The sequence below is a fragment of the Oncorhynchus tshawytscha genome, linkage group LG06 (assembly GCF_018296145.1).
Source record: "Oncorhynchus tshawytscha isolate Ot180627B linkage group LG06, Otsh_v2.0, whole genome shotgun sequence".
In the NCBI taxonomy this organism is placed as follows: domain Eukaryota; kingdom Metazoa; phylum Chordata; class Actinopteri; order Salmoniformes; family Salmonidae; genus Oncorhynchus; species Oncorhynchus tshawytscha.
Window position 1 is genome coordinate 52777265 of NC_056434.1, and position 27420 is coordinate 52804684.

Sequence of the window (27420 nt, forward strand, 5' to 3'; positions counted from 1 at the left end):
TAACTTAGCTAGATAGCTGGCTAATGTTTGAAAACTAGCAAGCTAGCTCAAGTTGACAAAAGCCATTTTGGTCTGCTCTAAATTGCTCATAGATATCTAGCTGTGCGACCTAGAAAAACATAATGAGAGAATAGTGATAGACTGTATCGCAGACTGGGTGTCATAGAGAATACACTGAGCGCAGATCCGTGACCATTATATTTCCACCACTACTACAGAGAATATGGCTTGTTTCTAGCAGTTCAAAAGATGACCCATATTTTTTCGGATTGACGGGCCCTCCTTTTACACTTAAACCGTGTTGTGGGCAGTACTCGCGAGCCGCTAAAGCTGATGTGAATGACCAGTGCACCACATGTGACTCACCACCTGGATTCCGTCTTATGTAGCAACATTTGAATGTAGCTAGATAAATAATGAATCCCAATGCATGATGTAATGTTGGTTAGCGAGCCAGTTAGCTAGCTAACAGTACACTAACTTGAATGAAAATACTTTGTCAAAATTAGAGTGGAGTCTTTTGTTAAGACATGTTTAGCTAGCAAGCTAAACAATGGACCATAATCACAACTCATGACGTTACTACCCTGCATGAATCTGCAGGTAGCTAACCAACCAAGTTCTATGGCTATAACTAGTCAAGCAAATACGTCTGAGATGCAGAGAATTAGATCATACACATAACGTTAGCTAGCGACCAAGCTAACATTCGCTAACAGTACACTTGAAATGAAACCACTTTCTGTCTTAATTAGAAACGTGTAATATCTGAAAATGTAGCTAGACTATTTTACAATTATACATCATGGTTGTACAGGTCTCCTGTTTGACGATATAATCCAGACTGGTGTTTTCTCCATCTCCTTAGCTATCATATTCGAATTCCACTGATTTCAAAACTCATTCCTCCAGAAAGTGGAGAGCATACACATAACATTAGCTAGCGAGCCAGACAGCTAACGTTAGCTAGCTAACAGTACACTTTAACTTGACATTAGGTTTATGCAGTTTTACTATGCAATATAACTTTTTTTTAAACGATTACCTAGACATACTGACCAGCTCCAGTAAACAGACGAGTGCTATATGGCATGTCCAGCCCACTCATTATCTCAGCCAATTATGGCTAGCTGGAAGGTTTGCTCGCTTTTTCTGTAGCTAAACCAACTAGGCTCATAATTTAACAATTTTATTCGTATTTACAGATGGCATACACGTTTGATAATAAGGCACATGAAAGTGCACATGTTCGAAAAGGCATTTTTTCTGCCAAAAAATGCATTTTGATAAAAAACATGTTTTATGTTCAAACAGCTCTCCTGTGAAGTCGTGACTTGCAACACGCCTTGTTTCCTGAATCGGGTCACAAATTTTATCGAAGTGCCTGCCGACCTAAGGTGCAGTTCCACTGGTCAACTGTAGCCGAACACAGTGTCGCCAGTGGAAACTAGTAGTGTGGTGAATTTTCCCCTCCAAGGATTACACAGTATTTCAAGTAGGATAGCAACCTACACAATAAATAACTAATATTGTTAGACATCTAGATGTCACCGGGATATATTCTACTCAATGGGGAGAGCATGAATGGCAAAAACGCCTCGAAGACGAGGTGCTGTGGATGTCGATTTAACACAGCGTGCATCCAACCCGGAAGCCAGCCGCACCAATGTGTCGGAGGAAATACTGTGAACCTGGCAACCTTGGTTAGCGAGCACTGCGCCCGGCCCGCCACAGGAGTCACTGGTGCGAGATGAGACAAGGATATCCCTACCGGCCAAACCCTCCCTAACCCGGACGACGCTAGGCCAATTGTGCGTCGCCCCACGGACCTCCCGGTTGCGGCCGGTTACGACAGAACCTGGGTCTCTGGTGTCACAGCTGACGCTGCAGTACAGCACCCTTAACCACTGCGCCACCCGGGAGGCCTCTCATCATAAATGTTGATGAAAATACAAGTGTTATGCATGGAATTAAATATATACTTCTCCTTAATGCAACCGCTGTGTCAGATTTCAAAAAAGCTTTACGGAAAAAGCACACCATGCAATAATCTTAGTACAGCACTCAGGCACCAAAACAAGCCATACAGATACCCACCATGTTGTGGAGTCAACAGAGTCAGAAATAGCATAAAAAATATTCACTTACCTTTGATGATCTTCATCGGAATGCACTCCCAGGAATCCCAGTTCCACAATAAATGTTTGTTTTGTTCGATAAAGTCCATCATTTATGTCCAAATACCTCCTTTGTTCGCATTTTAGTTCACAAATTCAAGAGGCGCAGGCACTTAGTCCAGACGAAAAGTTCCATTACAGTTTGTAGAAAAATGTCAAACGATGTATAGAATCAATCTTTAGGATGTTATCATAAATCTTCAATAATATTCCAACCGGACAATTCTTTTGTCTTTAGAAATTAAAAGGAACAGAGCTCGCTCTCACGGCCGCACGCATGATTTAGCTCATGACATTCTGCCAGACCTCTTACTCAAACAGCTCTTATTCACTCCCCCTTCACAGTAGAAGTCTGAAACAGGTTCTAAAGACTGTTGACATCTAGTGAAAGCCTTAGGAAGTGCAATCGGACCAAATTTGACACTGTTTATTGGATAGCCAAAGACTTAAACCTACAAAGCTCAGATTTTATCTCAGGTTTTTGCCTGCCATATGAGTTGTGTTATACTCACAGACATCATTCAAACAGTTTTAGAAACTCCAGACTGTTTTCTATCCAAATCCACTGTAATATGCATATCTTGGCTTCTGGGCCTGAGTAGCAGGCAATTTACTCTGGGCACCTTATTCATCCAAGCTACTCAATACTACCCCCCAGCCATAAGAAGTTAAAGAACTTCCACAATTAACTTTTAACAAGGCACACCTGTTAATTGAAATGCATTCCATGTGACTACCTCATGAAGCTGGTTGAGAATGCCAAGAGTGGCTACTTTACTACATGATTCCAAATGTGTTATTTCATAGTTTTGATGTCTTCACTGTTATTCTACAATGTAAAACATTTAAAAAAATTAAGAAAAACCATTGAATGAGTAGGTGTATCCAAACTTTTGACTGGAACTGTAGGTCAAATTAAGCTCCTACATCTGTAGGAACAAACATTTTCAAAGAGGAATTTACACCAAACATAATTCACGATCCCATTTTCTATGTGTGAAATTGTTTTCCTTCCAAACAATGGTAATTAACTATGTTAAAAAGCAGTTTTTCTGTGTTGAAATGGTGTGGGCATATATCGTTCATTAAAAATATTCATGCTGATTTTTGAAATGTTTGAGATACAAGATTGAGGTGTGTTTTTTTAAAGTGTTTTTTTTTTCTCCAATTTATGCTTTGGCCACATGAGTATGGGATGGGTCAACCACATTCTTTGGGTATCAGTTAACAGAATATGAACTTTTAAAAGTTAGATTTTCACTGGACACTTACTGTAAGACTTAGTCCTTTAGTCATTCCAATGTTGGTGGCACTGAGGAGGCGGCCTTGGCTGATGACTGATGTGGAATTGCAGGGTTGGGACTACTTTATGTGGCTTGAGGTCTTGCTGATACTGACTGAAGTGGACTTGTACGGGGACAACTAAGTGGCCTGAGGATGAGGAGGAAGCTATTCTCTCCTCTCCCCCTTGATGGGGCCGGGACTCAGATGTACCTAGACCAACGTGATACTTCTAAGGTGCCTGTTTCTGTTTCCGGTGGAGTGATGGAGACAAAGGAGAGAGGATTTACAGCGGTAAAACCTTGCTGTGGGCGCTGATCCCTCGGCTACCTGTGCCCACGGTGCTTATCAGGGTCATTGAGTGCATGGTGAGGGTGTCGGTTGCCAGGTCATGAGCGATGTAGAGCCCACAGGAGAGGACCTCTCGAGTGGCATCACGGAACTACAGGGAGTACAGACAGACACCAACTGTTAGAAACGACATACAGAATTGTGGTAAAGAACTATAAGACAATTCTTACACTCTTCAATACACAAGACATACCAAGTTTCTCTTGATACGAGTGTAATCTACTTAATAACCAACATTTTAATGTAAATCTGTATCCTAATTGAATTATGACCACAAGGACCTGATTTAGCAGTCTCCTTCAATAATCTACAAACTCAATTGATGTGCTGTGTCCTCACTTTATTCTGGCACTCCTACACATAGCTGCTTGTTACTTAGGAAATAGATGATAGGGTTGTTGACAGGACTGGGCTTGGCGAAGTACAAAGGCATGAAAGCCAACAGTGGAGGGATGTGGAGCTCTGAGTCCACCACCACAGACAGGGCCGTGTAGGGAAGCCAGCAGAAAAAGAAGGCCCCGATCATGGCCAGTACCATCCTCACCGCCATTCATTCTCCTCTAGGCTGGGATGCCCTCCCTGCAACTCCACACTACGGTTCAGCTGGGGGAAGAGGAGGAAGGAGAGGAATGGAAAGACAAAAAAGAAGACGACAACACCGCACAACAGGGTTGTGTTCATTAGGTATCTACCGGAAGAAAACAGACTGAAAAAGGGAGTAACTACATGGAATTGTCCAATAAGAAACACAAATGTTTAATTTTCTACGACAAAAAGGTTTTAAAACTTGTTCTCCTGGAGCTCCACAGTGGAGCTTCTATTCAGCTAGATGAAGAGAAACAGGACAGTGCTACCATCATTCACATACTTGTGAGCATACAGTAGAACACAGTTGCTTTCCCTCCTAGGGTCGTGAACTATATAGACTACAGAGCTAAACCTTGTCTATGTACTTGACCTCATCCCCAGGCTCAATTGATACAGCAATATGATCTAACAGGCAAAAATAATCCTAGATCAGCACTCCTACTCTGAGATGTTTTATGAATATGGGCCCTGGATTCACAACCACAAAACTACAAAGATCTGAATAAACCCCCATGAACCTAATTCAACACATTGAGTTAAGTCGATCAAATTAAACTTGCATTTTGAAGACCTGTATATGAACTTGCCATAACATGGACTTGGTCTTTTACCAAATAGGGCTATATTCTGTATACCACTCCTACCCTGTCACAACACAACTGATCGGCTCAAAGCCATTTTAAGAAGGAAAGAAATTCCACAAACCTTTAACAAGGCACACCTGTTAATTGAAATGCATTCCAGGTGACTAACACATGAAGCTGGTTGAGAGAACGCCAGGAGTGTTCAAATCTGTCATCAAGGCAGAGGGTGGCTATTTGAAGAATCTCAAATATAAAATATTTAGATTTGTTTTACACTTTTTTGGTTACTCCATGATTTAATGTTTAATAGCTGTAATAGGCGAAAACAGAGGATGGATCAACAACATTTAGTTACTCCACAATACTAATGTAAATGACGGAGTGAAAATGAATATGCCTGTACAGAGTAATATATTCCAAAACATGCGTCCTGTGTGCAACAAGGCACGAAAGTAATACTGCAAAAGATGTGTCACAGCAATGCACTTTTTGTCCTGAATACAAAGTGTTATGTTTGGTGCAAAATGCTTACTTAATAATTCTAGGCCAGTGACAAAAAATCTCAATGTAATTCATTTTAAATTCAGGCTGTAACACAACAAAATGTAGAAAAAGTCAAGGGGTGTGAATACTGTCTGAAGGCACAGTAAATTTACATTGAGAATTAACTAGGGGCCATGACATGAAAATAGAGCTCTTGGGCCACACTCGAGTGGTGGGTTTGGTGTCGAAATGAGAATGCATGAGCAGAAAAGAACCCCATACCTACTGTAAAATATGGTGGTGGATGATGTTATGGTTGATTTTATGGGAATAGTTTGCTTCCACTTGTCCTGGGGCCCTAGTTAAGGTCAAAGGCATCATGAACTTTATCCAGTACCAGGATATTTTAGCCAAAAACCTGGTTGTGTAAAACCCTGATCAGTTTCACCTGTCCTTGTTATTGTCTCCACCCCCTCCAGGTGTTGCTTGTTATACTTGGTGTATTTATCCCTGTGTTTCCTGTCTCTCTGTGCCAGTTAGTCTTGTATGTTCCAAGTCAACCAGCGTGTTTTTCCCGTGCTCCTGCCTTTTCTATTCTCTTTTACTAGTCCTCCCGGTTTTGACCCTTGCCTGTTTTCTGGACTCTGTACCTGCCTGCCTGACCATTCTGCGTGTCCTGACCTCGAGCCTGCATGCACTGTACCTCCTAGACTCTGAACTGGTTTTGGCTTTTTGCCTGTCCACGACCACTCTTGCCTACCCCTTGCGGATATAATAAATATCAAAGACTCAAACCATCAAACGTGTCTGCATCCGGGTCTCGCCTTGTGCCCTTATATGTTGCCTCTACAAGGAGGTTAAAACTTAGCCGCAAGTGGATCTTCCATCAAAACAACAACACCAAGCACACCTCAAAATCCACAAAGAAATGGTTCATTGGACACAAATCAACATTTTCCAGACTTGAAACCAATTGAAAACCTGTGGTTTAAACTGAAGAGGGTAGTCCATCAGCGCAGACAACAGATATCTATGATCTGGAAGGATTCTGTATGGAGGAATGGTCTAAGATCTGTCCAAATGTGTTTTCCAACTCATTAAACATTTTAGAAAAAGGCTCAGTGTCGTTATCCTCGCAAGGTGAGGTATTAAAAAGGTATTGAAAACAGGGGTCTTAATAATTTTGACCCCTACCTTTGAGAGAATGTTTAACTTGATAAACAAAATCTTTCTGAGGAATTGTTTTTAGCGTACAATATACACACACAAAAAAAAACATATAAATTGTTTGTTTCATGAGCTTAAATGAAAGATCCCAGAAATTTTCCATAAACACAAAACGCTTATTTCTCTCAAATTTTGTACACAAATTTGTTTACATCCGTTAGTGAGCGTTTCTCCTTTGCCAAGATAATCCATCCACCTAACAGGTGTGACAAATCAAGAAGTGGATTAAACAGCATGATCATTACACAGGTGCAATTGCATTGCTGACTGCAGGAATGTCCACCAGAGCTGTTGCCAGATAATTACATTTTCATTTCTCTACCATAACCCACCTCCAATGTCATTTTAGAGAATTTGCCAGAACCTCCAACCGGCCTCACAACCACAGACAATGTGTATGGCGTCGTGTGGGCAAGCTGTGTGCTGATGTCAACATTGTGAACAGAATGCCCCATGGTGGGGGAGGGGTTATGGTATGAGCAGGCATAAGCTTTAGACAACAAGCACAATTGCATTTTATCGATGGCAATTCAAATGCTCAAAGACACCGTGATGAGATCCTGAGGCCCATTGTGCCATTCATCCGCCACCATCACCACATGTTACAGCAAGATGATGCATGGCCCCATGTCACAAGGATCTGTACACAATTCCTGGAAGCTGAAAATGTCCCAGTTCTGGCCTACATACTCAGACATGTCACCCATTGAGCATGTTTGGGATACTCAGGATCGACGTGTATGACAGCGTGTTCCATTTCCCGACAGTATCCACAAACTCCGCACAGCCATTGAAGAGGAGTGGGACAACATTACACAGGCCACAATCAACAGCCTGATCAACTCATTGCGAAGGAAATGTGTTGCGCTGCATGAGGCAAATGGTGGTCACTCCAGATACTGACTGGTTTTCTGATCCAAGCCCCTACATTTTTAAAAAAGTTATGTGAGACCAACTGTTTTCCCAGTCATGTGAAATCCATGGATTAGGTCCTAAGGAATTTATTTCAATTGACGGATTTCCTTATGTAACTCAGTAAATCTTTGAAATTGTTGCATGTATATTTTTGTTCAGTATAGCTCAGTATTTGAATTTAATAACTTATTTTATGAAGTCATTTTTACTCATCTTTATCAAGGATGTCAATCATTTCAGACCACACTGTATATATCAAACAATAGATTTCTAAAACATTAAGCCTCATCGATGATCATAAACAATGTCATTTTCTTGTTCGTTTCCCCCAAAAACAAATAAATCTAATATCTGAACATTTTAATGCAAAGTAAATTATTTGAACACACTTTTACATTTGATACTTTTTAAAGCACAATGTTTAAGAAAACAAACAAAAAAGATAGCCACGCAACACTGGACGATGAAACATACATTTGTCAATGAAATACAGCATATTACCCTTTTCTATGAAAAATAAACTGACAGTTATGTCGGTTGTGTCTGAGTGCTATTAATGTGGCTAGTACCTGAACTAGTAAGGACTACTAATAACAATAAAGCCTTTGTGAAAAATATGATTTTAGGGTAGGCCTATCTCCCTTATTACCAGGGAATAATATATTCTAAACTAAAGCATCACTAATATATGATCTACAGTGCAGTTCTAGTGACAGACACGTAAAGGCATGTCTTTGAAAATGTCAAGTCATCATTTCAAACAATTCAACATCACACAAAACTCCTGTGCTAGATAATATCAGGAGTCTGTGTATCTCTGTGCTTACAGGTTCAGAGACCACCTGCTTTAGGTGGTCATCCCTTATTACCCCTTTATAACCAACTTTTTACAGATACTGTATATAGTTAAAAAGGCCAAGAGCATCTTAATACACAGGTAACTAACTATACAAGTGCATATCATACATTTACATAAATATATGATTACCATGAATGTTACAGATAATGCACATATCATGTCTTGGCCCGACGTCTTTCAAGACTGCTATAAAATAAACGCTATTCACTCTGTACGGACAATTATACTCTCTTGCGCTCTCTCTCACACCCACACATACTTACTAAGAAATTAGAGATCACAATGACATATTTTGACCTTGTTTGGATGAAAGTGAAAGTTTGCTGATCTAAGTAAGTGTCCATTTGGCTACATACTGCATGTCTGTCAAGCACATTCATCAAACTTAATACTTTGTGTTTGGTATACTAAGCAACTCTACTGTTAGTGGTTCTCTTAATGATAATAGAATTACATTGAAACATTGCAGAACTATTAAAGAGGGTATATACTTACTGTATATTATCTAACGTCCTAAATCTTTATAGATAGATGAAACCTACACGTGTAATAGTGAGATGTCGTGACAAGATTTTAAAGAGGAGCAGCAATATTCAAGTTATTGTGAAAAAGCCAGCATATGAGATGGAGTATGTACAGTATCTAGTGAATGGCCTTTAGGTTACAGTCCACATGCCCTAAATATGTAATGAACAGTTGAAGTCCAAGTCAGCCATGTCCAGAACCCATCTCAGGACAGTATTCTGACTTGAAGACAACGCACTTAACTTACAATTTTGTGCCAGTCTCCAATTTACACGAATGAATGAATGATCGGTGCAAAACTGCGTTGTGCACACTAATCTCAACTCTGAATAGGGCCCACAGAGAGCTCTGTGTCCAGAACAGGTCCGGGCGGAGTGTGTCGCAATGAAACCCGTCCCCCTCTACTTTGAGCAGGTCCGGATGGGGTGTTACACTGAAACCCTACCTCCCTCTACTCTTCAGTCGTGGTCCTGTGGGGTATGAAGGGCATCTTCAGGGCTCCGGCGCTGGTCTGTTCGGGCCAGAAGGGTGATTCATGCTGCAGGGGGGTCCGGCGAGGGAAGAAGGTGTGCTGGAAGTCATAGTTCAGCAGACAGCTGAGGGAGGCCATGTAGATGTCAGCGAAACGAGACAAGCGGCGGGAGAAGTAGGTGGGGTTGTGGTACGTTCGAAAGAGACTCCCAAACTGGCTGTTGAAGATGTCCTTAGTCTGCGATCTGTTGTATGATGAAACAAGTAAGATATGTTATCAAGTGACAGTGCTCATTTGCATTGCATGTCAAGGAAAATATCGGTAAGACTTTATTTGAAGGGTAGCTACATTCATATGGAATTCTTATGTAGATTATAAATGTGTTATGAAATCCTTATGTACTGAAGGTGCCTTTCAAAGAAAGTATTATCAAAATATCTATAGCATAACTTCTAGACTTTGAACAAATAAGAGGACTCATTACAAATGACATAATGCTTCTCTTGAGATTCTTGAAAGGCTCATGCACATTAAAAGTAATTCCCCATGGTACCTCATGGCTTCTCTCTCTTTGATCCATTCCTGGACAACAGATTGCGACGCTGGGTCTCTGTGGACCTGGAACGGAGGGAGAAGAAGACATACTGTGTAACTGTTTACATACATACTGAGAATACATATCTGTGGAGCTGGGAAGTAGGGACAGGGTTGGGGAGTAACTGATTACAAACTAAGTGTAATCAGTGCATTACCAGCAAAAATATTGTAATCAGATTATAGATACTTTTTAAAAACTAGATTATTAATTATTGGATTACTTTTGAATTCAGAAAGGATGTTTGTGAAAAAATACAAAAAGTCAAAGATATTTTAAATTAAAAACAAATAATTTTACCTTTATTTAACCAGGTAAGCTAGTTGAGAACAAGTTCTCATTTACAACTGCGACCTGGCCAAGATAAAGCAAAGCAATGCGACACAGACAACACAGAGTTACACATGGAATAAACAAGCGTACGGTCAATAACACAATGGGGGGGTCTATATACAGTGTGTGCAAATGGTGTGAGGAGGTAAGGCAATAAATAAGCCATAGTAGCGAAGTAATTACAATTTAGCAAATGAACACTGGCGTGATAGATGAGCAGATGATGATGTGCAAAGTAGAAATACTGGTGTGCAAAAGAGCAGAAAAGTAAATAAACAATATGTGGATAAGGTAGGAAGATTGGGTGGGCTATTTACAGATGGGCTATGTAGAGCTGCAGCAATCGGTTAGCTGCTCAGATAGCTGATGTTTAAAGTTAGTGAGGGAAATATAAGTCTCAGCGATTTTTTGCAATTCGTGGCAGCAGAGAACTGGAAGGAAAGGAGGCCAAATGAGGTGTTGGCTTTGGGGATGACCAGTGAGATATACCTGCTACAGGTGGGTGTTGTTATGGTGACCAGTGAGCTGAGATGAGGCAGAGCTTTACCTAGCATAGAATTATAGATGACATAGAGCCAGTGGGTCTGGCGACAAATATGTAGCGAGGGCCAGCCAACTAGAGCATACAGGTCGCAGTGGTGGGTGGTATAAGGGGCTTTGGTGACAAAACAGATGGCACTGTGATAGACTGCATCTAGTTTTCTGAGTAGAGTATTGGAAGCTATTTTGTAAATGACATCGCCAAAGTCGAGGATCGGTAGAGGATAGTCAGTTTTACAAGGGTATGTTTGGTGGCGTGAGTGAAGGAGGCTTTGTTGCGAAATAGGAAGCCAATTCTAGATTCAATTTTGGATTGGAGATGTTTAATATGAGTCTGGAAGGAGAGTTTTACAGTCCAGCCAGACACCTAGGTATTTGTAGTTGTCCACATATTCTAAGTCAGAACCGTCCAGAGTAGTAATGCTATTCGGGCGGGCGAGTGCAGGCAGTGAACGGTTGGAAAGCATACATTTGGTTTTACTAGCATTTTAGAGCAGTTGGAGGCCACGGAAGGAGTGTTGTATAGCATTGAAGTGCATTTGGAGGGTAGTTAAAAACCTCTTAAGTCGACCCCCTACTTTTTCGAACATTCTGTTAAAAATCGCGCAACATTTTGGCGTCCTGCTACTCATGCCAGGAATATAGTATATGCATATGATTAGTATGTGTGGATAGAAAACACTCTCACGTTTCTAAAACTGGTTAAATCATGGCTGTGACTATAACAGAGCGTCTGTTTCATCGAAAAGCGCAGGAAAATCTGATCACTGAAAATGGAAAAAAATATCCATGCGCCACTTCCAGGAATTGTTAAAGGTGAACCGTATTAAATGAGGCCGAGGTTGCAGTACCTACAGCTTCCACAGGATGTCTAGAGTCTTCTCATTTGCTTCGGATTTGATTCTTGGTCGAACCGACCCAAGGGAACCGATTCCCTCCGACCTCCAACTGGATGTATTGGTTGAGTTTTTTCCGGACATTTTTTCCAGACGACCACCTATCGAATTTACATCGCCTCCTGGTGAATTTTATCGCTTATTAACGTGTACTAATACCTAAAGTTGCATTACAAAAGTATTTCGAAGTGTTTTGTGAAAGTTTATCGTCAACTTTTTTACTTTTAAAAAATGACGTTACGTTATGAAACGCTATTTTTTTCCGTTTATCACACAGTCTTCATAGATCGATATCTAGGCTATATATGGACCGATTTAATCGAAAAAAAGACCCAATATTGATTATGGGACATCAAGGAGTGCCAACAAAGAAGATGGTCAAAGGTAATGAATGTTTTATATTTTATTGTGCGGTTTGTGTAGCGCCGACTATGCTAATTATTTTGTTTACATCCCCTGCGGGTCTTTTGGGGTGTTACATGCTATCAGATAATAGCTTCTCATGCTTTCGCCGAAAAGCATTTTAAAAATCTGACTTGGTGCCTGGATTCACAACGAGTGTAGCTTTAATTCAATACCCTGCATGTGTATTTTAATGAACATTTGCGTTTTAACTAATACTATTAGCGTTTAGCGTAGCGCATTTGCATTTCCAGAGCTCTAGATGGGACGTCTGCGTCTCAAGTAGGAGCAAGAGGTTTTAACAGTGTCCAAAGAAGGGCCAGATGTATACAGAATGGTGTTGTCTGCATAGAGGTGGATCAGGAAATCACCCGCAGCAAGAGCGACATCGTTGATATATACATAAAAAAGAGTTGGCCCGAGAATTGAACCCTGTGGTACCCCCATAGAGACTGTCAGAAGTCCAGATAACAGGCCCTCCGATTTGATACACTGAGCTCTGTCTGAGAAGTAGTTGTTGAACCAGGTGAGGCAGGCATTTGAGAAACCGAGGCTGTTGAGTCTGCGATAAGAATATGGTGATTGACATAGTCGAAAGCCTTGGCCAGGTCGATAAAGATGGCTGGACAGTACTGTCTTTTATCGATGGCGGTTATGATATCGTTTAGTACCTTGAGTTTTAAAGAACGACCAGGCATCCTCAACTGACGGGATGAGGTCAATATCCATCCAGGATACCTGGGTCAGGTCGATTAGAAAGGCCTGCTCGTAGATGTGTTTTAGGGAGCGTTTGGGGTGGTCGTTTGACCGCGGACCCATAGCGGATGCAGGCAATGAGGCAGTGATCGCTGAGAACCTGATTGTAGGACTGCCGGGGTGTTAAGCATATCCCAGTTTAGGTCACCTAACAGAAAGAACTCTGAAGATAGATGGGGGGGATGAGGTCAATCAATTCACATATGGTGTCCAGGGCACAGCTGGGAGCTGAGGGGGGTCTATAACAGGCGGCAACAGTGAGAGACTTATTTCTGGAGAGATTCATTTTTAAAATTACAAGGTCAAACTGTTTGAAAATAGACCTGGAAAGTATGACAGAACTTTGCAGGCTAACTCCTCCCCCCTTGGCAGTTCTATCTTTACGGAAAATGTTATAGTTGGGGATGGAAATCTCCGAAATTTTGGTGGCCTTCCAGGATTCAGACACAGCAAGGACATCAGGGTTGGTGGAGTGTGCTAAAGCAGTGAGTAAAACAAACTTAGGGAGGAGGCTTGTGATGTTAACATGCATGAAACCAAGTATTTTTCGGTTACAGAAGTCAGCAAATGAGAGTGCCTGTGGACACGCAGGGCCTGGGTTAACCTCAACATCACCCGAGGAACAGAGGAGGAGTAGGATCAGGGTACGGCCAAAGGCTATCAAAACTGGTCATCTAGTGCGTTGGGGACAGAGAATAAAAGGAGCAGATTTCTGGGCGTGGTAGAATAGATTCAAGGCATAATGCGCAGACATGGGTATAGTGGGGTGCAGGTACAGTGGAGGTAAACCCAGGCACTGAGTGATGATAAGAGAGGTTGCATCTCTGGACATGCTAGTTATGCTGGGTGAGGTCACAGCATGTGTGGGAGGTGGGACAAAGGAGTTATCTGTTGTATGTGGAGTGGGACTAGGGGCTCCGCAGTAAACTAAAACAATGGTAACTATCCTAAACAACAGTATACAAGACATATTGACATTTGAGAGAGACATAAAGCGAGGCAAAAAGCAATCACAGGTGCTGATTGGGAGAGCTAGCTAAGACGACAACGGGTAAGACAACAACAACAGGTAAAATGGCGATGAATGGGCAGGGAGGTTCGGTTAACTACACACAGGGCCTGAGTTTGACGCTGGGGCCGACAGATAAACAAAAAATAAACAAAATGGAGTACCGTGATTAATGAACAGTCCAGCAGGCATCAGCTATGTAGCCTGGTGATCATAGGGTCCAGTGAACAGCAATAGATGGAACAGGGAAGCCGCAGGGAAGTCGTTACTACGCTAGCACGAGGGCTTAAAGTTAGCAGGCTGGGGTAAGCATCTGCTCCGACGTCCGGCAAAGGCCGGTTGAGGGCACAGCGGATGGAATTACATCGGCAGACCAGTCGTGGTGGTATGGCGGGGCGCCGTGTCCACAAAGGGTCCAGGCCAGATGGTGAGAGAGGTATTGTAGTTGTAGTCATTGCCTGGCTCACGGCTAACTGGTGCTAGCTTCAGGGCAGGGGCGTTAGCCACTATAGCCACTCGGAAGCAGCTAGCTAGCAGCGAAGATCCGATGCAAAGGTCTAGAGCTAACGGCAAGGATCCGGTGGAGTAGTGGATTCTAGCTGTGTTGGGGTAGAGTCCGGGAGGCATCAGCTGTGTAGCCGAGTGATCACTGAGTTGGTTGGGAGGTGGACCTGGCTCAGGGCTAGCGTCGGGGCTGGGTTACTTGGTGGCAGCTAGCTAGCGGTGATGATCAGTAGTAATGGTCCAGGGTTTACGGCAGGAATCCGGCGTTGTAGTGGAGAGAACAGTCCAATACTGGCAGGCTGGCAAGTATTATCCAGGCTAAAAACAGCTGGTGTCTGTGCAGAAGGTAAAGGCCGCTAGCAGTGGCTGACAATGACTAAATAGCTAGTAGCTAATTAGCTTCTGATGGTGGTTCTGGCTATAAGGTCCAAAACAAATAGCGGTTCCAGATCACATTGAGTGAGGCGGGTTACCGGAAGGTATATTTAATTTAAAAATGGAAAGGAGATTGAAAATGAATTGAAATATATAAAAAAAGAAAGACGAAAAATACAAAAATTACATGAGAGGACGACAAACCACGTCTGCATTGCTACGTCATCTTGGAAAAAGATAGGGTGAACTTCGCCAGGGATGGCCTAAATCAATGCTTATGACAGATTCAGCTCCAGGACCAGCCATGGGGCCAGCTGGCTAATATTTTGAACATGGCGTAGTAAAAAAACAAACATAATATTAGCTAGGGAGATAAGGTTAGCAAGATAGCTAGCTTGCCAGAAAAGGTTAGCATGCTAGCTAGCTACACTGATGACTGTCAGTGCCCTATTTGTTGATGTTTATCAACTCCACGTGGAAATTCCCACATTCGTGAATATGTATAAGCAGCCCTCGTCATTCTTTGCAGGTGGAACCTAAATGTGCATTTTCATCTATTGGACAGAAAACTATGTTGAAATAGTGGCCCCAACTTCCTCTGGGGGGGGATATTTTAAGGCAAAAGTAATCCAAAAGTAACTGTAGCCAGGTCATTAGGTGGATGTACTCAGTATTCAACACACCCCACACACACACCTCTCCCCGCCCCAACCTACCTGCATGTGCTCTATGAGTCCAGTCAGGCCCTGTAGCCAGGTCATCAGGTGGACGTATTGCTCAGTGTTCATGATCTTGATCTCCTTCCTCAGCTCTGGGATGATGGCTCCTGTCCTCCAGCCGTGCTTCAGAGTCAGGTCCTACAGGGAGACGCATAACACCGAAAATAACCAGTTACTTTTATGACGTACTTTGTATTTGTACTGTATGTGGAAATGTTGTCACTTTGAATGACTGCTTGTTGTAGCTAAAGCATTTGCAAATTGTTGTTGCACTTACAGCCAGGTCACTGTAAATGTGATCTCCAAAGTACAGCACCTTGGACCCCCTCCAACCAGTGAGTCTCAGGAACTCATATAGGTTTCCCTGAAACAAACACATACCTGTATCAAAGAAAAATGCAATAATTCCAGACCCCACAAAGGAGTTTAAACTCACATTCAATAGCTAAATTGAAGTGTCCTGTACCTGTTTGTAGATCTTCCCCTTCTCCAGCTTGTGAATCCTGTCCCAATGCAGCACGCCTTTATCTGTTACTCGTCTGAAGGGCCTAGGATGGACAGAGGAAGAAAAACGCTAACACTTTATTTGAAGAGTACTTACTTTCATGAGGACTTCAACTTGCTGTTGTTGACATAAGCATTTATGGAACGCTTATGTACTGCTTATGAATGTGTAATGAAGTCTTTATGTAGGTACCCTGTGGAGACCAAAAGGGACATAACAGAAGTTTAAAGGTCTTGATATAGTTCCAATACTTACTTCCTCCTGTCGTTGAAGAAGCCTGGTTTGTCGGCCTGCACAATGACAATATCAAACAAATCTCTCCAGTCCTTCCCCACGATGTAGTTCATTCCCCGGTCCCTGGGAATTCACATATTAGATGTTATATTAGAATTCACACAGTACACAACAGACTATAGAACACACAGCACACTCTGCCAGTATCAAACATATCTGCACACTCATGAGGGTAGTTCATCAACCGTTTGTTCCATTTTTTAAATCAGTCTTGTTTCAAGCCGTTGCCATTTCATCACAGTGAGGACTGAATGTAGCTAACAAGAATGTAGCTAACATTCCTGTAACCATGACATGAGTAGGTGATGGAAGCTCTTTGATTTAGACCAGTGGATTTGGGTCAAGCCTCCCCGTGAATCTAACAAATGTTGTGGTTGTAAAGCCTAGCTCAGTACTGACGGAAATCTCAGAGTAACTTACAGTACAGTGATACATTTTTTTGTATTGTATGTGATATCTTCAGAACTTGAACCCACAACACTGCCGTTTGCTAGTGCCAAAGTCTTACCGACTGAGCCACACAGGACCACAAGACGCCTGAACACAGGTTGACAGTTGACACTCACACAAAGTCAAAGGGGCTGTTGGTGATGAGGAACATCTTCTTGCCATCCTCATAGAGCTTCTTCAACACAGCGTGAGTCTGTTCCCCATAGGAAATATAGTTCTCTACAGAGAGAGAGAGAGAAAAGAAAGGGAGAGAAAGATATAGGGGGGGGGGTAGTGAAAATACAGTAAAACTGAGCTACACTGTCAGACAATTGCTATTGTCTACAGAAAATACATTCTTTCTAGGAACTACAATAATACTATTTCATAGTAAATCTCTTTGAAGATATGAGCAATGGCAATGAACTTGATGTAGAACTCTCCTCACATTCTCACAGACATTCATATAGAGTAGCACAAAGACCTGAGATAATTTGTAAAGATACCACATATAACATAAGACTGCGTTGCCCCAATCAGAGCATACACTCCCCTCTTTCCAATGATCATAAAGTAACTATTTTAGAGAACAACGCAGAGATCGTTGTTATCCTTACCCATATCTGCCTCCACCGCTCGATACATAATACCCTTCACATGGACATCTCCTATTGCTGCCTGTCAACACAGAGAGAGGATGAGATGTTACACAATGGTAGTATTTTGTGGCAGGAGGAATCTTTTTCACAAAATACAGCACTTTACAAACAGTGAGAGGGACAGAAATAAAGTTAAACAAACCATATAACATTTTACAAAAACACATTTACTCGAAGAACAGTGCAGATGGAAAGTTTGGTAACAGAATGATGGTAAAATCTCCTGCAGTTTATGATGTGACCAAAAATCTATTTTGATTATTGAGCTACAGTAAGAGAAGTGGATTAACACCCGGTAACAGAATGACATCATGGGTCCCTGATCTGTACAATACAGAAATGCATATCATTCTCTTCATGGTGATATATCCTGAATAGGTACACAAAGGTAGAAAAATGTCATATCCTCTTTTGCATGTTTGGGTATTATTCTAATGAGCTCCGCACCCAAACAAGACCAAATTTGGTTGCTCTGGGCTGGATCATACCTGTACTAATCATAGACATCTATGTTTCACAAGTTTGGACATCACAGTACATACAGCACAGTAAAGTAGAGTTCAGTACAGTATAGCACAGTAGAGTATAGTTCAGTACAGTAAATTATAGTGTGCTCTACTGTACTAAACTACTTTACTTTTCTTTACTGTGGTGTATAAACATGTGAAACATTGACTGGTTCAGATCTGGACTAAATTTCAACTACTTTTCAACGGAAGGTCTGGTGTCAGTCAGTGCTCAGTGGGTGAGAGGGCTGATTAGAGTAAATGGAATTTAAAAGGGGCTCATGGGTTGGTGTCAGTAAGAGCCGGGAAAGGTGACATTAACTGGAGAGGGAGAAGAGAGAGAGGGAGGGGTTGTCCAGACTGTTTTCACACTCTTGCTTTGACCACCATGTGACAGAAAGTGAAACAAAACATTGAGCTGAACATAACAGTATGCCAGTGGAAGGGAGGCTAGTAACAGGTGACCAAACTGTGGTTTGTGCCTACTAATTCAGTTGCAGTCTTTTTGTTACAGATTTTTGGGTAATTCTGTTAACAATTTGTGCGGGGATACAGGTTAATCGAGGTAATTTTTAAATGTAGGTATGGGTAAAGTGACTATGCATCGATAATAGACAGCGCGTAGCAGCAGTGAAAAAACTCATATGGGGAAGGGGTGTCAATGTAAATAGTCTGGGTGGCCATTTGATAAATTGTTCAGCAGTCTTATGGCTAGGGGGTAGAAGCTGTTGTAGTATTTGTGATCTACAACTGTTTATATTAGTTACTATGCTGTTACTAAACAGTAATGTATTACAGCTGTGTTATGTTACTACACCTAACTGGAAATGCACATGCGCACTATTGGGCCGGGGGCTGTAGAGCACAAGTTTTTTGACTAAAGGAAACTAACTGTACTCCCATCTACTTACTGCCTGGTCATTTCTCCACAACACAAATATTACAGCTGTTAAGAAGCTTTTTGGTCCTAGACTTGGCGCCCCAGTACCACTTGCCATGCGGTAGCAGAGAGAACAGTCTATGACTTGGGTGACTTCGTTGACAATTTTTTGGGCTTTCCTCCGACACCGCCTAGTATGTAGGTCCTGAATGGCAGGAAGCTTGGCACTACACTCTATAGCGCCTTACGGTCAGATGCCGAGGAGCTGCCATACCAGGCAGTGATGCAACCGGTCAGGATGGTCTTGATGGTGCAGCTGCAGAACTTTGAGGATCTGGGGACCCACGTAAATTGTTTCAGTCTCCTGAGGGGGAAAAGGTGTTGTCGTGCTCTCTTCACAACTGTCTTGGTGCGTTTGGGCCAAGATAGTTTGTTGGTGATGTGGACACCAAGGAACTTGAAACTCTTCACCCTCTCCACTACAAACCCGTCAATGAGAATGGGGGCCTGTTCGGCCCACCTTTTCTTGTAGATCACAATCAGCCTTTGTCTTGCTCACATTGAGGGAGAGGTTGATGTCCTGGCACCACACTGCCAGGTCTCTGACCTCCTCCCTGTAGGCTGTCTCATCATTGTTGGTGATCAGGCATACCACTGTTGTGTGGTCAGCAAACTTAACGATGGTCTTGGGAGTCGTGTTTGGCCACGCAGTCATGGGTGAACAGGGAGTACATGAGGGGCCCCAGTGTTCAGGATTAGCGTGGCAGATGTTGTTGCCTACTCTTACCACCTGGATGTGGCCTGTCAGGAAGTCCAGGATGGAGTTGCAGAGGGAGGTGTTTAGTCCCAGGGTCCTTAGCTTAGTGATGAGCTTTGTGGGCACAACGTTGTGGAAACGCTGACCTGTAGACAATAAACAGCATTCTCACATAGGTGTTCCTTTTGTGGCAAAGGGCAGTGTGCAAGTGCAACTGAGATTGCGTTGTCTGTGGATCTGTTGGGGCGGAACGTGAATTGGAGTGGGTCTAGGGTTTCCGGGATGATGGCGTTGATGTGAGCCATGACCAGCCTTTCAAAGCACTTCATGGCTACCGACGTAAATACACTGCTCAAAAAAAGGGAACACTTAAACAACACAATGTAACTCCAAGTCAATCACACTTCTGTGAAATCACTGTCCACTTAGGAAGCAACACTGATTGACAATAAATTTCACATGCTGTTGTGCAAATGGAATAGACAACAGGTGGAAATTATAGGCAATTAGCAAGACACCCCCAATAAAGGAGTGGTTCTGCAGGTGGTGACCACAGACCACTTCTCAGTTCCTATGCTTCCTGGCTGATGTTTTGGTCACTTGAAAGCTGGCGGTGCTTTCACTCTAGTGGTAGCATGAGACAGAGTCTACAACCCACACAAGTGGCTCAGGTAGTGCAGCTCATCCAGGATGGAACATCAATGCGAGCTGTGGCAAGAAGGTTTGGTGTGTCTGTCAGCGTATTGTCCAGAGCATGGAGGCGCTACCAGGAGACAGGCCAGTACATCAGGAGACGTGGAGGAGGCCGTAGGAGGGCAACAACCCAACAGCAGGACCGCTACCTCCGCCTTTGTGCAAGGAGGAGCAGGAGGAGCACTGCCAGAGCCCTGCAAAATGACCTCCAGCAGTCCACAAATGTGCATGTGTCTGCTCAAACGGTCAGAAACAGACTCCATGAGGGTGGTATGAGTGCCCGACGTCCACAGGTGGGGGTTGTGCTTACAGCCCAACACCATGCAGGACGTTTGGCATTTGCCAGAGAACACCAAGATTGGCAAGTTCGCCACTGGCGCCCTGTGCTCTTCACAGATGAAAGCAGGTTCACACTGAGCACGTGTGACAGAAGTGACAGAGTCTGGAGACGCCGTGGAGAACGTTCTGCTGCCTGCAACATCCTCCAGCATGACCGGTTTGGCGGTGGGTCAGTCATGGTGTGGGGTGGCATTTCTTTGGGGGGCCGCACAGCCCTCCATGTGTTTGCCAGAGGTAGCCTGACTGCCATTAGGTACCGAGATGAGATCCTCAGACCCCTTGTGAGACCATATGCTGGTGCGGTTGGCCCTGGGTTCCTCCTAATGTAAGACAATGCTAGACCTCATGTGGCTGGAGTGTGTCAGCAGTTCCTGCAAGAGGAAGGCATTGATGCTATGGACTGGCCCGCCCCTTCCCCAGATCTGAATCCAATTGAGCACATCTGGGACATTATGTCTCGCTCCATCCACCAACGCCACGTTGCACCACAGACTGTCCAGGAGTTGGCGGATGCTTTAGTCCAGGTCTGGGAGGAGATCCCTCAGGAGCCATCCAACACCTCATCAGGTGCATGCCCAGGCATTGTAGGGAGGTCATACAGGCACGTGGAGGCCACACACACTACTGAGCCTCATTTTGACTTGTTTTAAGGACATTACATCAAAGTTGGATCAGCCTGTAGTGTGGTTTTACACTGTAATTTTGAGTGTGACTCTAAATCCAGACCTCCGTGGGTTGATTTTGATTGATCATTTTTGTGTGATTTTGTTGTCAGCACATTCAACTATGTAAAGAAAAAAGTATTTAATAAGAATATTTCATTCATTCAGATCTAGGATGTGTTATTTTAGTGTTTTTTTGAGCAGTGGATTTAGGCAGGTTACCTTTGCTTCCTTAGGCACAGGGACATTGGTGGTCTACTTGAAATATGTTGGTATTACAGACTCAGTCAGGGAGAGGTTGAAAATGTCAGTGAAGACACTTGCCAGTTGGTCCGCACATGCTTCGAGTACACCTCCTGGTAATCCGTCTGGCCCTGCGGCTTTGTGAATGTTGACCTGTTTAAAGGTCTTGCTCACATCGGCTATGGAGAGTGTGATCACACAGTCGTCCGGAACAGCTGGTGCTCACATGCATGCTTCAGTGTTGCTTGCCTCGAAGCGAGCATAAAAAGGCATTTAGCTCATTTGGTAGACTCGCGTCACTGGACAGCTCGCGCCTGGGTTTCCCTTCGTAGTCCGTAATGGTTTTCAAGCCCTGCCACACCCGACGAGCGTCAGAGCTGGTGTAGTAGGATTCAATCTTAATCCTGTTTTGACGCTATGCCTGTTTGATGGTTCGTCTGAGGGCATATCGGAATTTCTTATAAGTGTCCGGATTAGTGTCCCGCTACTTGAAAGTGGCAGCTCTTGTTTTTAGGTCGATGCAGATGTTGCCTGTAATCCATGGCTTCTGGTTGGGATATGTTCGTACGGTCAATGTGGGGGCGATGTCATTGATGCACTTGTTGATGAAGCCGGTGACTGAGGTGGTGTACTCCTCAATGCCATTGGATGAATCCCAGAACACATTCCTGTTTGTGATTGCAAAACAGTCTTGTTGCCTAGCATCTGCTTCATCTGCTTCCGTATTGAGCGAGTCACTGGTACTTCCTGCTTTAGTCTTTGCTTGTAAGCAGGAGGATAGAATTATGATCAGATTTTCTAAATGGAGGGCAAGGGAGAGCTTTGTATGCATCTCTGTGTGGAGTAAAGGTGGTATAGAGATTTCGTTCCTCTGGTTGCACGTGACATGCTGGTAGAAATGAGGTAAAACGGATTTAAGTTTGCCTGCATGAAAATCCCCGGCCATTTGGAGCACCGCTTCTGGATGAGTATTTTCTTGTTTTCTTAGTCCAGTTCGAGGTGAGTAATCACTGTTCTGATGCCCAGAAGCTCTTTTCGGTCATTAAGAGACGGTAGCAGCAACATTATGTACAAAATAAGTTACAAACAACACAAAAAAACGAACAAAATAGCACAGTTGGTTAGGAGCCCGTAAAACGGCAGCCACCCCCTCCGGCGCCATTATAGCGAGCGTCCTTTCACACTTGTGGCGTACAGCAGGTCAGCCACCAGGGGGAGACTAGTCGAGGACTGGTAACAGATGGAGTGTACATCACGAGGCACTTCCAAGGGCTGGCCGCCCATCAAATATCCCTTACACAGCCAGGATAGTCCCACTAAGTGCAAACCAGATTGGATGGCATTTTGCTGCAGAAAGCTGTGGTAGCCATGCTCATTAAATGTGCATTGAATTCCAAAATAAATCCCAGAGAGTGCATTTATTATAGATCCCCCTTAGCTGTTGCCAAAGCAGCAGCTACTCTTCCTGGGGTACAGCGAAATTAAGGCAGTTTATACCATTTCAAAAACATTACAACACATTCACAACACACTGTGTGCCCTCAAGCCCCCTACTCCACCACTACCACATACAATTGAAGTAGGAAGTTTACATACCCTCAGGGTAGGACCACGCCACAGATTTCTTGTTAAAAAACTATACTTTTGGTAAGTTGGTTAGGACATCTACTTTGTGCATTTTTATTTATTTCACCAGGTAGGCAAGTTGAGAACAAGTTCTCATTTACAATTGCGACCTGGCCAAGACAAAGCAAAGCAGTTCGACACATACAACAACACAGAGTTACACATGGAGTAAAACAAACATACAGTCAATAATACAGTAGAAACAAGTCTATATACGATGTGAGCAAATGAGGTGAGATAAGGGAGGTAAAGGCAAAAAAAAGGCCATGGTGGCAAAGTAAATAAAATATAGCAAGTAAAACACTGGAATGGTAGATTTGCAGTGGAAGAATGTGCAAAGTAGAAATATAAATAATGGGGTGCAAAGGAGCAAAATAAATAAATAAATACAGTATGGAAAGAGGTAGTTGTTTGGGCAAAATTATATTTGGGCTATGTACGGGTGCAGTAATCTGTGAGCTGCTCTGACAGCTGGTGCTTAAAGCTAGTGAGGGAGATAAGTGTTTCCAGTTTCAGAGACTTTTGTAGTTCGTTCCAGTCATTGGCAGCAGAGAACTGAAAGGAGAGGCGGCCAAAGAAAGAATTGGTTTTGGGGGTGACCAGAGAGATATACCTGCTGGAGCGCGTGCTACAGGTGAGTGATGCTATGGTGACCAGCGAGCTGAGATAAGGGGGGACTTTACCTAGCAGGGTCTTGTAGATGACATGGAGCCAGTGGGTTTGGCGACGAGTATGAAGCGAGGCCCAGCCAACGAGTGCGTACAGGTTGCAATGGTGGGTAGTATATGGGGCTTTGGTGACAAAACGGATGGCACTGTGATAGACTGCATCCAATTTGTTGAGTAGGGTATTGGAGGCTATTTTGTAAATGACATCGCCGAAGTCGAGGATTGGTAGGATGGTCAGTTTTACAAGGGTATGTTTGGCAGCATGAGTGAAGGATGCTTTGTTGCGAAATAGGAAGCCAATTCTAGATTTAACTTTGGATTGGAGATGTTTGATGTGGATCTGGAAGGAGAGTTTACAGTCTAACAAGACACCTAGTTATTTGTAGTTGTCCACGTATTCTGAGCCGTCCAGAGTAGTGATGTTGGACAGGCGGGCAGGTAGCGATCGGTTGAAGAGTATGCATTTAGTTTTACTTGTATTTAAGAGCAATTGGAGGCCACGGAGTTGTATGGCGTTGAAGCTTGCCTGGAGGGTTGTTAACACAGTGTCCAAAGAAGGGCCAGAAGTATATAGAATGGTGTCGTCTGCGTAGAGGTGGATCAGGAAATCACCCGCAGCAAGAGCGACATCGTGGCACCCCCATAGACTGCCAGAGGTCCAGACAACAGACCCTCCAATTTGACACACTGAACTCTATCAGAGAAGTAGTTGGTGAACCAGGCGAGGCAATCATTTGAGAAGTGATTGTCCAGATTGTCTAGCCAGGCTGATTTGTAGGGGTCCAGATTTTGCAGCTCTTTCAGAACATCAGCTGAATGGATTTGGGAGAAGGAGAAATGGGGAAGGTTTGGGCGAGTTGCTGTGGGAGATGCAGTGCTGTTGACCGGGGTAGGGGTAGCCAGGTGGAAAGAATGGCCAGCCGTAAAAAAATGCTTATTGAAATTCTCAATTATAGTGGATTTATCAGTGGTGACAGTGTTTCCTATCTTCAGTACAGTGGGCAGCTGGGAGGTGTTCTTATTCTCCATGGACTTTACAGTGTCCCAGAACTTCTTTGAGTTTGTGTTGCAGGAAGCAAATTTCTGCTTGAAAAAGCTAGCCTTGGCTTTTCTAATTGCCTGTGTATATTGGTTTCTAGCTTCCCTGAAAAGCTGCATATCACGGGGGCTGTTCGATGCTAATGCAGAACGCCATTGGATGTTTTTGTGTTGGTTAAGGGAAGTCAGGTCTGAGGAGAACCAAGGGCTAAATCTGTTCCTGGTTCTAAATTTCTTGAATGGGGCATGCTTATTTAAGATGGTTAGGAAGGCATTTTTTTATTTTTAATAACCAGGCATCCTCTACTGACGGGATGAGATCAATATCCTTCCAGGATACCCCGGCCAGGTCGATTAGAAAGGCCTGCTCGCTGAAGTGTTTCAGGGAGCGTTTGACAGTGATGAGTGGAGGTTGTTTGACCGCTGACCCATTACGGATGCAGGCAATGAGGCAGTGATCGGTTACAGACGTCATCAAAAGAGAGAGATAACACAAGTAATGTATCCAACAATTGTTTACAGAGATTATTTCCTTATTAATCCACTGTATCACAATTCCAGTGGGTCAGAAGTTTACATACACTAAGTTGCCTGTACCTTTAAACAGCTTGGAAAATTCCAGAAAATTATGCCATTGCATTAGAATCTTCTGTTAGACTAAGTTACATTATTTGAGTCAATTGGAAGTGTACCTGTGGATGTATTTCAAGGCCTACCTTCAAACTCAGTGCCTCTCTGCTTGACATCATGGGAAAATCAAAAGAAATCAGCTAAGACCTCAGAAAAAAAATAAGACCTCCAAAAGTCTGGTTCGTCCTTGGGAGCAATTTCCAAAAGCCTGAAGGTACCACGTTCATCTGTACAAACAATAGTACGCAAGTATAAACACCATGGGACCACGCAGCTAACAGACGCGTTCTGTCTCCTAGAGATGAACGTACTTTGGTGCGAAAAGTGCGAATCAATCGCAGAACAACAGCAAAGGACCTTGGGAAGATGCTGGAGGAAACAGGTACAAAAGTATCTATATCCATAGTAAAACAGGTCCTATAATCGACATAACCTGAAAGGCAGCTCAGCAAGGAAGAAGCCACTGCTCCAAAACCACCCCAAAAAAGCCAGACTACGTTTGCAAGAGCACATGGGGACAAAGCTCGTACTTTTTGGAGAAATGTCCTCTGGTCTGATGGAACAAAAATAGAACTGTTTGGCCATAGTGACCACTGTTATTTTTCGAGGGAAAAGGTGGAGGCTTGCAAGCTGAAGAACACCATCCCAACCGTGAAGCACAGGGGTTTCAGCATCATGTTGTGGGGGTGCTTTGCTGCAGGAGGGACTGGTGTACTTCTTAAAATAGATGGCTTCATGAGGAAGAAACATTATGTGGATATATTGAAGCAATATCTCAAGACATCAGTCAGGAAGTTAAAGCTTGGTCACAAATGGGTCTTCCAAATGGACAATGATCCCAAGCATACTTCCAAAATTGAGGCAAAATGGCTTAAGGACAACAAAGTCAAGGTATTGGAGTGTCCATCACAAAGCCCTGACCTCAATCCCATAGAGAATTTGTGAACAGAACTGAAAAAGCATGTGCGAGCAAGGAGTCCTACAAACCTGACTCAGTTACACCAGCTCTGCCAGGAGGAATGGGCCAAAATTCACCCAACTTATTGTGGGAAGCTTGTGGAAGGCTACCCCAAACATTTGACCCAAGTTAAACAATTTAAAGGCAATGCTACCAAATATTAATTGAGTGTATGTAAACTTCTGACCCATTGGGAATGAGATTAAATAAAAGCTTAAATAAATAATTCTCTCAACTATTATTCTGACATTTCACGTTCTTAAAATAAAGCGGTGACCCTAACTGACCTAAGACGGAATTTTTACTAGGATTAAATGTCAGGAATTGTAAAAAAATATATATATTAAAAAAGAGTTTAAAAATGCAATTGGCTAAGGTGAATGTAAACTTCAGACCTCAACTGTATCTACAGTACTAAATCCATGTGTATATACAGTGGGGCAAAAAAGTATTGAGTCAGCCACCAATTGTGCAAGTTCTCCCACTTAAAAAGATGAGGCTTGTAATTTTCATCATAGGTACACTTCAACTATGACAGACAAAATGAGAGAAAGAAATCCAGAAAATCACATTGTAGGATTTTCTATGAATTTATTTGCAAATTATGGTGGAAAATAAGTATTTGGTCAATAAAAAAAGTTGATCTCAATACTTTGTTATATACCCTTTGTTGGCAATGACAGAGGTCAAACGTTTTCTGTAAGTCTTCACACACTGTTGCTGGTATTTTGGCCCATTCCTCCATGCAGATCTCCTCTAGAGCAGTGATGTTTTGGGGCTCTTGCTGTGCAACACAGACTTTCAACTCCCTCCAAAGATTTTCTATGGGGTTGAGATAAGGAGTCTGGCTAGGCCACTCCAGGACCTTGAAATGCTTCTTACGAAGCCACTCCTTCGTTGCCCGGGTGGTGTGTTTGGGATCATTGTCATGCTGAAAGACAA

At 43.1% G+C, this 27420-nt stretch overlaps 1 protein-coding gene across 1 annotated transcript in view; it reads right to left on the bottom strand.

Moving 5' to 3' along the window:
• Positions 1 to 7951: 7951 nt before the first annotated feature.
• Positions 7952 to 27420, bottom strand: part of LOC112252720 (5'-nucleotidase domain-containing protein 3) — a 31835-nt gene continuing 12366 nt past the window's right edge. Inside the window, exons 7-14 of the mRNA XM_024424222.2 lie at positions 17437 to 17497; positions 16957 to 17059; positions 16352 to 16453; positions 16058 to 16139; positions 15869 to 15955; positions 15589 to 15729; positions 10016 to 10080; positions 7952 to 9706 (exon numbers count right to left, since the gene is read on the bottom strand). Of these exons, the coding sequence (XP_024279990.1) occupies positions 9442 to 9706; positions 10016 to 10080; positions 15589 to 15729; positions 15869 to 15955; positions 16058 to 16139; positions 16352 to 16453; positions 16957 to 17059; positions 17437 to 17497 (906 nt within the window). The 3' untranslated portion in view covers positions 7952 to 9441. The remainder of the gene's footprint in view (positions 9707 to 10015; positions 10081 to 15588; positions 15730 to 15868; positions 15956 to 16057; positions 16140 to 16351; positions 16454 to 16956; positions 17060 to 17436; positions 17498 to 27420) is intronic.